Raw genomic sequence first — 15,885 nt, forward strand, 5'->3', positions numbered from 1 at the left:
AGAAAATCAATCGAAATACTTGGGTTTCCTTTCAATATTAAAATTATGAATGATATTTACACTATAAAGAGGAAGAATGACTCAAGGAGAAAACCGGATATTTGTTATCACTACGCCAGTGAATTTCCCAGACAAATGGGAATGCGTAATCCGCTTATATCTTTTTTTATGTGAGAAACTGAATCTCTTTTGAGCGAAAGCGCCTCTTTTATTCTTTAGGATTTCGACATAGATAAATTGAGGTTATAGTGGTAAATTGAATTTCGTCATGATTTCACCGCTTAGCATAAGTGCAAAATATTATACTCTGCGGCGATACATTTACTTCCAGGCAAAGTAGGAGGAGCATGCTACCGCATTTCATGCGCGGGGTGCAATGAAACGATGCCCACACCGAGAGGTGTGGCTGTGACAATGTGAATTGAAGATTGCGCCATTCAGGAAGTCGTGCTGTCGTGCGTGGAGTCTATCTGGAAGGGGTAGCAGGCAACGACAGGAATGGAGTCAACATGGCGGAGGGTGCGGAGAAGGTGCGAGTGAAGGAAAGCCTTAAAATCAAAATTGGTGAGTTATATGGCTCAATACTGCAGGTGTACTTAACTAATGCCTGATCTAACGTTCGTGTTGTTTTGGATAAACTCTCTTGGTGCATTGTGGTCTTTTGAACGCATTGTGTTATGAGTAGTGTAACAGGTGGTGTCTTCGGCAACACAAGCGGAGTGTAACATACCTTGTTTATAGTGCTTATTTCTGTTGATTTATGCTCATTTTGCACTGCTTATTATTTATTACAATACATAAGTCACCCTCCGTGTGGCAGACTTCCTTACTTTAGTTATAGGTCAGCTGTTCAGTGCCAGTTATTGGAAGGAAAACAGATGTGTGTTTTGTTTCGTCGATTGCGAAGTTTTTGTGTTAAAATTGTTTGATTTTGCCGCTTTCTGCAGTAGTATGAGGTATTTGTGTATGTTGGATTCGGCTTACATGAGTTCTATATGGGTATTCTGGCCACCCATTGTAATTATTGAGCGTCATGAGGCGAAGAACGTTCGAATACATTACTAAATTCTGGAGTACAAATTTTGGCATGGGCATTTATTGTGTTAGCATAATTGTTTCATCTCAAGTTAAGTTCATCACGTAATGTTTCTCTCCTTTTATGACAATCCTGTAGTAATGGGCAGTAAAAATACCTTGGTAATTCCCAATGCAACATCCAAATGGCTCTACCTTTTATCCTCTAGTAAACGCACGTTAATTTATTTGACACAATAGGAGAAGCAAAAAATCTACCTCCTCGAAGCCATGGCTCAGTGGGACAGAGAGAAGTGTATTGCACCTTGTCTTTGGATCAGGAGGAAATTTTTCGGACGACAACTTCTGAAAGGAGTCTGAAGTAAGAAGCCTTTGTTTAAATTATTCACACCCTCGTTTTATCTGAGCGTAAATGTATTTTGCCACTAATTGCTTTTGCAGTCCATTTTTTGGGGAAGAATTCCAGTTCGAAGTCCCCCGGCACTTCAGACATTTGTCCGTGTATGTCCATGATCGAGGGGAAAGAGACAGGCCAGCAAGAGTTGAGAGAGCTTTGGGAAAGGTTGCTATTAAACGAGAAGAGCTGCCCAGGTTTCATGGTCAAGACCACTGGTTTGGGATACAGCCTGTCGATGCTGATAGTGAAGTTCAGGTAAAAATTTATAAAACTTTGTGATTATAGTGATAGGTAATTTTGTTGTGCATTTTTGTCATTCATTTAAGTTTAATCTAATGTTCGCAAATTGCATTATAAAATTCTAAAGTCATGGAAATATATTTTTATCAATTGTGAAGCTCCTTGCTGCAGTAACCTTTATTTAGTTGACAGTAAAATGACTGTTAGCTATGTTGTGTTGAGCTTAATCAGGCTGCTCTTTAAATATGAAAGAAAGCTGACATTTTTATTGGTCTGGTAATTTGTTTTGTGACAGATCTTGCGAGAATGTATACCAGTGAAGTTCATTAGGTAGATGATGGTTTTTATTCAAATGTAATTTTTTCAGTGTCATTGTTTTATTTTCTTATGGAAAATTATAATTCCAATAAAATTTTTAGAAATGTTTTCAGTTCAGACATTGACTAGATGGAATAATTTAATATGGCGTTTTGGGTTCTAATTATAATCAAGTTAATATTGAAGCCGCTCGGCATATAGATAAGCAGAAGAATTGGTTGGTTACATTAGGGTCTTGGTTAAACGATACCTTATTTTAATTTCAGGGGAAAGTTCACATCGAGCATGTCGTGGAACGTATATTTTACGATGTCAACCTTTGGAGATTGAGTCTAAGGTAAATGTGAAAAAATGAAATTTTATGATCTTCTGATATGATTAACAAAAAATTGTGGATGTCAGCTACCTAGCCTCAGGCTGGTTGAAAATAATTGTTATTAGTTTCAGCTGATGAATCTCTGTATTCATTCTGGGAGGTAATGCCTTTTTAGCTTTTAGTCATTAGCTCTTCATTTAATTACTCTGTTAATTATTGCCTTTCATTTCCATTATTGGTACAGTATTTTTCAGAATGATTTATATTCTGTAAATTCTTTTTTGCTTCATTGGGCAACATTTTATAGTTTGCATTTATTCCCAGAAATACTCCTGTATCACTCTTTCTCGCTGAAAGTGCAAATACTTTTTTGGTGAATGAATCGGTTACTGAGGGTTTCATTTTATCTCTTTTAATGTGTAGATATCCACTTGCTTTCAATGTGGTGAATTTGTTTATCTGGAATCACTGTGAACGCTGGTTAAATCATTCAATCATAACATTAATGAATTTCTTTTGCAGGATTACTGAATGCAGTGATCTCACTATAAAAAATGGTTCCTGTGACCCCTTTGCCACCGTGACTCTGTGTCATCCCAATACCAAGCAGGAAAGTAAAAAGACCAAGGTTAAGAAAAAAACGGTTTGTCCCAGATTTGATGAGGTCTTCTCTTTTGAGGTGAGTACCTTGGATGGCAATTTGAATTGTAATTCGCAATCCTACCAGCCTGTTATTGAATTTATGCTGTAGCTGGAAATGATTGTATACTTTCTGGTACTTATTATTTTCTGCTTTTCATTTTACTCCCCTGGATTCTCCCAATTTGTTTTTATGGCTGCGGTCAGTCAGTCGCCACCTGCGTAACACTTATAATCTATTAACTCGAACCTTCCATTACAATAGCCTTGGAGCAAAGGGGAGGTGGGACCTATGAAATCTGACCATCTACTGCTATTTATTCTTTTTAGAATATGCTCCGTATCAGCAAATTATATCTTTGGCATTATCCTAATTGAAGGGCAATCACTCCGCATTTTTATCGTCAGAGTACGATTTATGTAAGAATTTTCACATATTTTGAGAGCCATGCAAAACAAGGGCAATTAAAACATGAAAACAAGGAAGAGTTCTTGGAGTTAGTCCATCCTTAGCCACTCATTGTCCCAAGAAGGGTCATTAGTTGTCCTTGTGGAATGCACTGCAAGTAGATTGGGTGCATAGTTGTAATTTCTAAATTGTTGGTGGTTTATTTTCTTTGTCTGGGACTGTACAAGGTTGACTAATATAATTTCCTGCCATTTGTGTGGTTACTTTCCTAATAAGTGAAATATGTAGTGTCCAACCTTCCTTCTAGTATGTACAATTATTCTAGTAAACTATGTACACAGGTCTATAGTATTGTGATCATGCATGCTCGTCTTTGTGCGTACCTACAACTGCAGGTAAATGGACCATTCTTTTCGGTGTTAATTCTAAACATCTTAAAGTGAATTTATGAAAATTATCATCCAACATTTATTAAGAATTATGATATCACATTCAATATTACACAGAATTCATATGCAAACATAATTTATAAAAATGAGGTTCCTCATTGAATTTAAATGAGCGCTAGTAACATGCAATACATGAAATTATCTCTAAATGTTAAAAGTACTCCATGATTTTGCTGTTTCTCAACTTGTTTCATGTAATATCTTTTACTTCCATGGCAACAGTATTCCTGGGATGAGGGTGGGTCTCAAAGTTTTGAGAGCACCAGAGAAGATGAGGATAAGGAAGATAGCAATAGCCTCAGCAGTAGTGGGAGGACTTCCTCAATCCGCCGGGGTTCCTTCACACCTGAAGTTCGCGTGGCTCTTTGGCATGATGCACCCTCTGCTATGTCTGGCCATGTTTTCCTCGGAGAAGTGCGTTTGCCCTTAGGCAAAGGATCAGGCCAGAGACAAGAGGCTTGGTAAGTTTTTCATTCCATTTCAGCTCAGCAGGAAAATCAGGATTTGACTAGAAAACCTTAAAAGCCAGGGAATATAGTGGTGGTTGGAAAATAATGGAAATTTTTAACAGTTCTGGGGAAATTGTGAAGATGTTCTAATTTTATCTGCCAGCTATAGAGGAGAATCCCAACTCACTTGTCATTCATTCCATTCCATACATTCGCATCCACCATCACTGCTGAGCTGCATATGGCAATGATTTACTAGTAAATGCTAACAGTGGCACACGAGACCTATCATTTTTGTTTCATTCATTCAAGCTTTCAATTAATTTTTAAAAGCTTTACTGGTCGTATCAAATTATTGGATAAAATTCATGGAAATTCTCAATTTTGATGAAACTTGTACCCAGTGTACTGGTTGTGCTGAGTTTGCTAATTGAGCTGTCACTGCTGTGTTGCATCTCAAATGATGGTGGTGAAGCTCTCAAAATTTACTCAGGGCTATGAGTCATTCTCAGCGTTTGAACTATTGTTTTGCTATTCTTATTTCATCGAGTTCAATTGTCTGTCGGAAGCTAGGGAATCAGGGGATCGGGTTGGTGTGGTGGCTAGAGTGTTGGCTTCCCACCCCATGGGCTCAGGTTCAAATCCCGGCTGTGGCAGAGAATTTTTATAGACTGCCCGATCCCTGCTTGAATGTTGTGTGGAGGATATTTCAAGTGCAACTCTCCGTCCATCAGGTGGAACGTTAAACCATGATCCCCTTGGTGCCTTTCGTTAAGAGTAGGCTAATGCCGACACTGGGTTTCTCTCCACCCTTTTATCCCTACCCTCCTCTATGGTGCAAATGACCTCAGCGGTCAGTCGCCTCCTCCAAATACCAGCTAGCAAATCATGCGACAGAGATGAATGGCTAGGAAGCTGTAGGGTGGCTACACAGACTGAAGACTTTTCACCAGCATCATGCCAACTATTTCTTATTACCTCGCTTACAATTAGGCTGGAAGCCACTGGAGACTCGGAGGCTGTGCGCTAGGCTTAGATTGCTCGTACAATTGAGAATGGATATTTTTAGATGCGACATAGAAAACAAAATATAAGAGCCCACCACTATATTTCCAGGTCTGACGGAAGCTACAAATTAAGAGAGATATTTTGCTGAACGGATAAGTGTGCAAAGTCCTTTTTTCCCCAAACCATAAAGGACTTAAAAACATGCCAGTCGTAATTTTGTTAGAGCATTCCCTTTTTATAAGCAATTGGCCGATGACATACCACCCCCTGCCACACGCCTTTTAGATAGCTTGTGGGGTAGTTTGTAGATGTAGGTGTACTGCAGTCAATGTGCAATTCTAGAGGCCAATCATGCTTGAATTCTCTGAGTCTGAAATTCATGACCATCAAGCATCACTTTGTGAGATAATGTTTTTTTTAGGTGGCACCTTGTGCCTTAAATCATTATTAATCACATGATTTTTTCTCTGAATTGAATCTTAGGTGAAGTTTACCTTGACTTTGTGGCCAGGATACGCCTCTCATTTCTTAAATAATCAGACGTATCCCTGGTGTGGGAAGTTCATCGGGTATCAATCCATTTTTCCCCATTTGTTTGAAACAATAGCAAATCATTGGCTTGATGCAACCTTAATTGTTAGACATTGTGTAGTTGCTTTGATTTACTTTTTTTAGATATCAAACCCAATTCTCCTCATGGAATTCTCATCTCACTCAGAGATAAGAAAGTTGTGGTCAATAATGACTAGCTCAGCATACTTGTAGTTGTGAGGCCTCCTGATGGTCATGGTGTAAAATTAGATTTTCAGCTAGTTAAGGAGTTTTTATTATAATCTTTACTTGCCTGAAGAATACTTGAGTATTCGGATCAATTTTTGAAGATATGTTGAAAAAATTCTTATCATTGGACGTCTTTTTACCATGGTCGAGTAAAATTATAAACTGATGCCTAATTATTTGTTGATTTTTGGAGGCTGAATACAGAAAGTGATAAAAATATTGAAAACCAAATTGAGTAGGTATTTTGAAGTCTCTGTGAAATAATTTCCTTGAGTGAATTTTATTTTTCATAGGTTTTGATAATTTTTGCTTTGAAAAAACTTGCTTCCTGCATACATATAATTGATCCATTAGTATTTGGTGCTAATGATTACCTGCCATTTCCTTCCTTAGGTATTTCCTGAGGCCAAGGCATCACACAAGACCAAGGAAAACAGACTTGGGCAATTTGCGTCTTAGAATAGAGTATATAGTAGATCATGTACTAGCAAGTCATGCTTATGATGACCTACGGAAACTCATTCTTCGTAGCCCAACTGAAGAGGTATGTTTTTTATTATATTCCAATTTATCTTTGAGGTATCATTAATCATAATCTGTTTTATAAGTGGAGGTTAAGTAATAGTTTTTTGATTATTAAGGATGGTATTTTTCCTTCTTTCAGCCAATAACTTCTAGTGCGGCCTACATCCTGGGAGAGGTTGCGGGCAGTAAGCTTGATGCTGCCCAGCCCCTTGTCAGGGTTTTCACCCACCACAAGCTTATTGTTCCTCTAATTCGCACTCTAGCACAATGGGAAATTTCCAAAGTGACGTGAGTCTATTTTTCCTTTCTAGTGTGTATTCTATGAATATTCCCCATCTCCTTAGGATGTTCTGTGTTATATGGGTAACATTGTGAAGTAATGAGCTGAAGTAATGAGATTCTATTTCACTTCTACTGAGGCTGGAGATTATGAAATATATTTTGTATTAATCAAGGGTGTGGACTGATTAGATTATAATTAAAAACTAATTATTCCATGTATGCATGGAGCTCTATGTATGTTCGGGAATGTGGTCTACCAGTTATGATGATGGGATTCCTTGTTATCTACTGCTTTTCAAAGACTTCAAGAGGAATTTTGATGAAACTATTTCCTCAGTTATAAATTAATTTTCAAATTTCATTAATGTCTGTTCCCTTTTTGCCATTACAGTGATGTGAATACAATTTTTCGTGGTAATTCATTAGTGTCCAAACTAATGGATGAATTTATGAAACTTGCTGGCCTCCACTATTTGCACACAACTCTGAAACCTGTCGTGGATTGTGTCATAAGGGAACGGAAGCCATGTGAGATAGATCCCACCCGAGTGCGAGACAGTGCCCTCGTTGAAGCTGGTGTTACCAATCTCAAGGCAAGTTAAGCAAGACTGTGGTCACTCAGCTGTCTTATTGAATTTCTTCTTGATTTGCTTGTGGACAGGTGAAAAATTAGTCTTATAACTTATTTATTTATTCATTTAATGAATTATATCTTGGGTTCGATAAATTTGTCCCTTCCATACAGCTTTGATCAGTACATCCTTGACTATTTTCAATGCTCCCGAGTCCATTCGGCCCTTTACAATATCTTATCTGGAAGTTAATTTATATGTATTGCACTTCTTCTGATTGTTATTTGGCAGTTTGAAATGTTGTAAATATATTTATTTCACATTAAAATAATGATATTTAATCCTTCCTTTTTAGGAGTATGTTGAGAAAGCATTCCAGGCTATAATTCACTCAGCTTGTCATTGCCCGACACTATTGTGCCAAACCTTTCATGATCTCAAGGAGTTAGCCAGCACTTATTTTCCAGGTAAAAACTTTCGTAATTCTATTTAAATATGTCTTGATTTTGCTTTATTGGCTCCCTTTGTATTGACTTCAGGGAGATGAAATTTCTTGTCTTAAGTTGGTAACAAAAAGAATTGTGTTCTTAATATTCTAAAGACGTGGCCTGAATGTTTGAGTAATGAAGCCAAAGCAGATCAAGTAATATTAGTTGGGAGTGACTTATGCTTTATAAATTATGCTAAAGATTATTTGTAAGAATTTCTAAATTTTTTGGTTGTAAGGCCCTAACTGGTCAATAAAGGAACTTTTTTTACGAAAGAATTGGGTACTTTAGTTAGTATTCGGCATCCATAATTTCAGGCTCAATGCAGAGGATTTCAGACTATGAATGAGTAGAAATGCCTTGATTGCATTTCTGTTCAATATTTTTGAAGGCAATGTGATGTAGAAAATATTATTGTGAAATAGGAGTGATGTTAAATCCATTTCTAATAAACTATGTTGGAATGTGAGAAAATTTAATCCAAGAATTCAATTTTTTCCTAAGTGTATCATTGTGATACAAGATTTAAATCTTGCAATTACTGTTATATAATCTTGGCAATTAATCTATGCATAATTAATACCTTGATAGCACTGAGGTACACGAAAATCGCTCAGTGTCATCTTCTATAGTTTATGGTGGCGTGAACCTAATATCTTTCAAAAATGGTTGACTTTGCTGTGGCTGTAGTTTTTTAATACGGTTGGTTTCAAGTTATTTTCTGTTGGATGTAAAGTATTTTAAGCAAGGAATATAGTCTTAAAATTGAGTTTCTTCTTTTCAGAAAATATGGAAGTGCGTTATTCTGTGATATCCGGTTTTATATTTCTTCGTTTTTTTGCTCCTGCCATTCTTGGGCCACGGCTGTTTGATTTGACCAATGAACAAATTGTAAGTCAGCTTTTGAAGGATTTTTTTGTTTTCTCGTGTATTTTTCAGTGTAAGGTGATGAATTTTCAAATTAAGTAATAAGGAATAAAGGTGATAAATTAAGGAAATTTAGAAGTGTATGTTTTTACCTGACTTCACCTGATCTACCTTCTTGAATTTTGGGAATGATAATTAATTTTGAACTCTGTTCTCTTTTGATATTTTGAATGTTCTAATGCATGTAATTGACCCCAGAATTTTGTTTGTTAAATTGGTTTTTCATTTTATTTTTTCAGGACTCTCAAACAAATCGTACCTTTACTTTAATCTCAAAGACAATCCAGAGCATAGGAAATCTCGTAAGCTCCCGGTCCTCTCAGCACTGTTTTAAGGAGGAGTACATGGGTGCTATTCAGCGTGCCTTTCTCACCGAGCATCATATCAATGCTGTTAGACAGGTTAGTATTGGATTTTCATTCATCTAGTAGGACCTAGGTCTTGCATTCAGAGTTATAGCTGCTTGCATATTGATCATGCCCATTAAGTTTTGTGTTCTTGGTTTGCATTGATTTCTCTACAACTTAGGCCTTATCTCACCGGAATGTACTTAAATTAATTATCCTAAACTTGCATTGATCTTAACCTCCCCAAAAATATATTGCAAAAATACATTTACAAAATACATACAATCGGGGATTTGGACAATACCAATGACTTGGGCACCCTATAAAACCCATAGATCGACACCTTTGTCGGTATGCTATTCTTTTTGCCACCCTTATGACCTTGACGGTGACCTTACTCGGTCAACGGTTGAATTGTCGTAAATAAAAGTGTTATTTTTGGGTTTCTCGGGTCCGAAACCCTAAGAAGTGACATGAATGGTCAATGAATTTCAGACATTTTTGTATCTCGATTTTTTTAACATTGAAACCCCATAAGGCAAATTGAAATTTTTGGTTTGGACCCAAATGGAGAGGTCAAAAGGTCAAAATTGTAAAATTTTGCTTACACTCAACAAAACTTAGGACCTTTTCCCATAAGTGTGCCAATTTTCATGAACATTGTTCTATGTAAAGTTACTAAAATTACAGGTCAAAAATGACACATGACCCTTGGGACAGTCTGTATACTGCTCCTCCTCAATGAACTTGGTGCATCATTTTTCAGCCTCCTTTTACTTTATTTCAAAAATAGATTTCCACGTACAGCAGTGTTGCCATTTTATAGTGGCCAGGTAGCTGTACATAAATTTGAGCACACATAAGCATTACAGTAGACTCTCATTAATACGAACAACGTTATTACGAAGTTCTCGTTTTTACGAAGCAAATTGTTGGTCCCGACGAAAAGGCCTATCCAAGCTATAGGAACAGAAACGTTATTACGAAATTACGAATCTCAGTCCCGGTCCCGGCGGTTACAAAATGACCTTTATTACAAAGTTCCACACATAATCTATGGTAGGGTCATTCCATGTCAGTTCACCCAGGCATGGCACCCACCGACTCGGATTTTAATGAAATTTTTGTCACTAGCTACTATCACCTATCTAATGACCCATGTAAAATATTTCCTCTCTCACTCTCATAGTTTGCAAGATATGAGGAGTCAAAGTTTGAGATGTTTGCTCAGAAGTGGCGCTAGTGGGAGTCAAATTCCAGAGTGCAGGGCACAGGGTAAAAATTCATAACTCAGAAACCACATAACATATTTGAATGAAATTTTGACCCCTTGTCTATCCAAGTACATAGCTTCCATAGTAATGTCTTTTATTCCCCTTGCATTGTTATGTTGGCCAAAATGATGTCAACAGTTGTTAATTAACCGATTTTTTTAGCTCAAAAACATTACTTCATATTTTCAGAATTATCACCAAAAGGCAGAGCAGTTAACTCATCCAATTTTTTTTTAAATTGAAGGTTAATATGTGCTCCAATATACTGTGAAATAAAAATGGTGGTGTTTTGACTGCCACTATGAGTATTTCAGGTTTTACTTTTTTTTCTGCCCCTGTGAGAGGGATTTTGGACACGTACTGTAAGATAATAAGTATAAGTGTATCCATACCTTCATGAGGATATATTTGAAATGTTGGTCAGTAAATCTAAGACCAAACATGTAGTCTAGTGAATGTGGCTCTTGTTCATACAATTTTTTTTAATAGCAATACTTGGCTTGTGGCAGCTGAGGGTAAAAAAATCCAAATGGCTCAGAAATGTGAAATGATGCTTTTTTCCTGGAATTTACCCATTTTTCAAGTGTTTAGTTTATGGAAAAATTGGTATCAAAATACATTAGACTCTTACTGTGCATTAGAGGATAAATGTAAATACTAATTTAAATAAAATTATTTAAATAATACACTTCAATGTGTTTAAGGCATCTCCCGAACATCTCTGGAGGCTCTCTCGGGCAAACTAAACGCTTTACAGTACCACCAATTCCATCACATGGGGATTTTTGATATGGGTGCATAAATTTCACTTTTACATCTTGTTCTTCCTCGTGTTTAGAAAGCACTCATCCAAAAAACCAGTGGTCATCATAAGCACATGCAATGTACAAGTTTGTTAAGATCTGTGAAAAAGTGATGAAATGAGTCCCGCTGAACTGGAGTTGTACAAATTTAGCCTCACTTTCACAGAAGAAGTATGGTCTTCCAAACCCTTAGTGATGGAAGAGCTGGCAGAGCAAATGGTATTACTTATAGATATGTAGCAGGTTGTCACCAATATCCACATTCCTTGATGGCAACTGGAGTATTAAATTTCTATTTCACTGGGAGAGATAATGCTGACATTATGTGCCACATTGTTTTCTCCCCTGCCTCACATATGATTGTATTACATGACAAACTTGAGAAGGTAATACAATCCCACCTATTCAGCCTCACTTTTCAGTGTTATTACATCTCCCCAAGGAATAAGAGAATTAAGTGCAACCTATAGGAAGAATAAAGTGTTACAATGTATCACAGTGAGGGCATGATAAATCAAAATAGATTCTATGGTACCACTTTTAGTCTTCTGCCAAGTCTTCTTGTGTAAAGATGCTCCCTGGGTGTCCAAGTTTATTCTTTGTGTACGATCAGTGTATTTTTACCTGTACATTAATTGTGTGTGCTATGAGTTAGGCAAAGCTGCTCATTGTGAACTTCGACATTAAAAAAGGTTAGTGTCTCCACTATGCTTCAAAATGAGCAAATTGTTGAACTGTGCAGCATTGGAAAAGTAACTGCATCTGATTGCCTCAAAAAAAGCTACACACCAGTGGTGCAACTGAACAAAATTGAGATCATGAGTATGCTTGAAAAACAGCTGTTATCTCTCAGAAGTGGTGTACCTGGGGAAGTCCTATCCAATGTCTGCGAACATCACAGAATATACTATTTGAAAAAGTATGAAACCTACCAAATATATTGTCTTGATCCTTTTAAGAGCCATAAGGAGAAAATATCAAAATCACTGAGAAATGTAAGTCTTGAATTTGCAGAAAAGGCCTGTAAAATCCCAACTCTTCGGAAATTAGTGCCAGGAATGAAAGTATGCCAGCCATGTAGGGAGGAAGTACAGAAACACTCCAGGTTTCGAAATGAGCTTTCTGATGTTGAAGCAGTAGATAGTGACAGCAATGATAGTATTTTGAATTTTGAAACAACAGTATCCCAAGAAAAATCAACTAAGCTACTTAACAGAACCCTGCAAGATATAGAGGAGTCACCTTTAAAATTTCATGGCATATCATCTCACAGAAGGTCAACCTACGCTAAAAGGAAAGTAGAGTCAGCATGCAGTAATTTTAAAAGGAAAGTTAAAAGACTTCTTGATAAAGAATTATCTCCAGAAAAGGATGACCCAAAACTGCCAAAAGAACTACTGCAGAAAGTTCATGATATAGATGTGCTCAAAGACTTAACCCGTCAACGCCCACGGGTGCCATAGGGCACCCAGCGCAGTGCTGAGCCAATGCTCCGGCAATGTATTTAATATGTGAATTTTAGCATACCTTTCAGTGCACATACTTAGTAGAAGGTTTCCTCCATTATTCAGTCAGTTTGAATTGTGTTCTTTGTGTGAAGTTCATAAGTATCATATTTTTAAAAAGTGAAATATGCGTGAATTTAAAAAAAAAACTTTGGACGCTGACGGGTTAATCAAACAAAAAGTTGACACATCAAGCACCCATCAAGGAAAGGTACATCTGTTATCATTGGTACCAACTTTATGGAGCAGGAAGAAAGTAATGGAAGAGTTTCATGTGAGTGAGTACACTGCCCGCCAAGCAAGAGAACTTTTCAGAGACAATGGAAAATTAGCTGCACCTGAATTGAGAAAAGGGAAGGCAAAAATAAAACATTACAATTAGTTAGGACTTTCTATGAAAGTGATGAGTACTCAAGAATGATGCCTGGAAAGAAAGATTCCATAAGTATCTCCAAAAATGTACATGTTCAGAAGAGATTATTACTTGCTAACTTGAAGGAATTGTATTCCACTTTTAAATTTGACTTCCCCAGAATTAAAATTGGCTTTTCTAAATTCTGCAACCTAGGTCCAAAATGGCTTGTGGTAGCAGGATGTCCTGGAACGCATTCAGTGTGTTTTTGCACAATTCATTAAAATGTCAACCTACTGCTTAGTGCCTGTAATATAGAGGAAACAAGCCAGGACCTAATTGGTTATTTCGTGTGCTCTAGAAATAATAGGGACTGTATACTGCGACATTGCTCTCAGTGTCCTTCACGTGAAAAATTGAAAAGCTTACTGCTGAAAAAGTTTGAAGAATGTGACCCCGGAGATGAAGTTTCATACAGTCAGTGGGTTTCCTGTGACAGATATCAACTGGTGAAGTTCACGGTGACATTTGATGAGTACCTATCAATTTAAATTCAAAGAGTGGAAAAACTGGTGCCCCATTCATTTATTACGAAGGTACAGGCAAACTACCTTAAGAAAATGAAAGAAAATCTTGGACCCCATGAAGCAGCTGTTCTCTTTGACTTCAGTGAGAGCTACTCATATGTTATCCAGGATGAGGCACAAGGGAATCACTGGACAAGTGATAGTTGTACGGTACACCCTGTTGTGATTTATACTCTAGATCACCTGACTAAACAGCTTATTATTTCCAGTTTATGCATCTTGTCAGATGATTTGGAGCATGATGTAGCTTTTGTTTATGAAACCCAAAGAATAATATTTTGCTTTGTTAAGGAAAATTTTACTTAAGTCAAAAAATTGAGTTACTTTAGTGATGGTTGTGCAGGACGGTACAAGAACTGCAAAATATTTCTCAATCTTTGCAAGCATTACCAGGATTTCTCCTTAATGGCATCATGGACATTCTTTGCTACAAGCAATGGAATATCCCCATGTGATGGAATTGGTGGTATTGTAAAGCATTTAGTTGCCCGAGAGAGCCTCCAGAGATGTTCGGGAGATGCCTTAAACACATTGAAGTGTATTATTTAAATAATTTTATTTAAATTAGTATTTACATTTATCCTCTAATGCACAGTAAGAGTCTAATGTATTTTGATACCAATTTTTCCATAAACTAAACACTTGAAAAATGGGTAAATTCCAGGAAAAAAGCATCATTTCACATTTCTGAGCCATTTGGATTTTTTTACCCTCAGCTGCCACAAGCCAAGTATTGCTATTAAAAAAAATTGTATGAACAAGAGCCACATTCACTAGACTACATGTTTGGTCTTAGATTTACTGACCAACATTTCAAATATATCCTCATGAAGGTATGGATACACTTATACTTATTATCTTACAGTACGTGTCCAAAATCCCTCTCACAGGGGCAGAAAAAAAAGTAAAACCTGAAATACTCATAGTGGCAGTCAAAACACCACCATTTTTATTTCACAGTATATTGGAGCACATATTAACCTTCAATTTAAAAAAAAATTGGATGAGTTAACTGCTCTGCCTTTTGGTGATAATTCTGAAAATATGAAGTAATGTTTTTGAGCTAAAAAAATCGGTTAATTAACAACTGTTGACATCATTTTGGCCAACATAACAATGCAAGGGGAATAAAAGACATTACTATGGAAGCTATGTACTTGGATAGACAAGGGGTCAAAATTTCATTCAAATATGTTATGTGGTTTCTGAGTTATGAATTTTTACCCTGTGCCCTGCACTCTGGAATTTGACTCCCACTAGCGCCACTTCTGAGCAAACATCTCAAACTTTGACTCCTCATATCTTGCAAACTATGAGAGTGAGAGAGGAAATATTTTACATGGGTCATTAGATAGGTGATAGTAGCTAGTGACAAAAATTTCATCAAAATCCGAGTCGGTGGGTGTCATTTTGAAAATTTCTGGGTGATTTGACGTGGAATGACCCGGTATTTAGATGGTTAATCACTATGATACATTTTAATAATCACGCCACGTTTAAGTTCTCCTCGTGTGCTGTGACCAATAGCGTCATTTATGGTTCTTTCTTCACCATACACGCAACTTCATATAATAAGCTTCATTCCTGGAGAATCATGGTGACAGATTCACTACAGCTCGTAAATTTGATGTACAGTTAGTTCTCTTCCTACGCACATTCGATTTACGAACTTTCAGAGATGCCAGCATTCAAAAATTTCAAATTTTGAATTTGGAGCCTTTTGATTTGGCCGTTGCTACGCGGTGGAGGAAATCCTCCTCTGGGCATAATCTGAACAAAGTACCGTATAAGCGCGTGTAAGAGGCGCACCTTTTTTCCCAGAAATTGCAGCCGAAAATGAGGGTGCGCCTCTTACACAAACTTCTTATCTTCCCCCCCTCCCCTTCACCTGTCGCGAGTCCAAGGAGAACTGAGTTTTCAGCGTGAGTCAGTCATCTGAAACCCTAGGTCAAAAACAAGCGGCAGGCGGGGGAGTTTCTCCCTTAGAGATGTATTTTTAAAATGCTCCTGTTTGCTTTTTTGTAAGCATAGCGCCGTCACGTCAGTACCCCAGACGTGAACATGGAAGGTCGCGCAGGATTTTTCACTCCGGACGGCGCGCTAACTTTACTGCCACGAGTGGGTATCCCGCGGCATTTTTACTGCATATAGCAATCGCTTATCAAATGTAGAGAAACGCGTAG

General features: G+C 37.2%; 1 protein-coding gene across 2 annotated transcripts in view; it reads left to right on the forward strand.

Moving 5' to 3' along the window:
• The first annotated feature begins 437 nt into the window (after positions 1-437).
• LOC124161115 (GTPase-activating protein) overlaps positions 438-15,885 on the forward strand; it is a 36,325-nt gene continuing 20,877 nt past the window's right edge. The window contains exons 1-12 of one of the 2 annotated variants that reach the window (XM_046537328.1): positions 438-564; positions 1,276-1,396; positions 1,477-1,687; positions 2,257-2,327; positions 2,829-2,985; positions 4,026-4,264; positions 6,434-6,584; positions 6,705-6,853; positions 7,239-7,440; positions 7,775-7,886; positions 8,692-8,798; positions 9,074-9,235. In XM_046537328.1, the coding sequence (XP_046393284.1) occupies positions 510-564; positions 1,276-1,396; positions 1,477-1,687; positions 2,257-2,327; positions 2,829-2,985; positions 4,026-4,264; positions 6,434-6,584; positions 6,705-6,853; positions 7,239-7,440; positions 7,775-7,886; positions 8,692-8,798; positions 9,074-9,235 (1,737 nt within the window). In that variant the 5' untranslated portion in view covers positions 438-509. Of the gene's footprint in view, positions 565-1,275; positions 1,397-1,476; positions 1,688-2,256; positions 2,328-2,828; positions 2,986-4,025; positions 4,265-6,433; positions 6,585-6,704; positions 6,854-7,238; positions 7,441-7,774; positions 7,887-8,691; positions 8,799-9,073; positions 9,236-15,885 lie in introns of those variants that run through there. The other variant, XM_046537329.1, reaches the window with a different exon arrangement.

Source organism: Ischnura elegans, chromosome 6 (genome assembly GCF_921293095.1).
Source record: "Ischnura elegans chromosome 6, ioIscEleg1.1, whole genome shotgun sequence".
Lineage (NCBI taxonomy): Eukaryota > Metazoa > Arthropoda > Insecta > Odonata > Coenagrionidae > Ischnura > Ischnura elegans.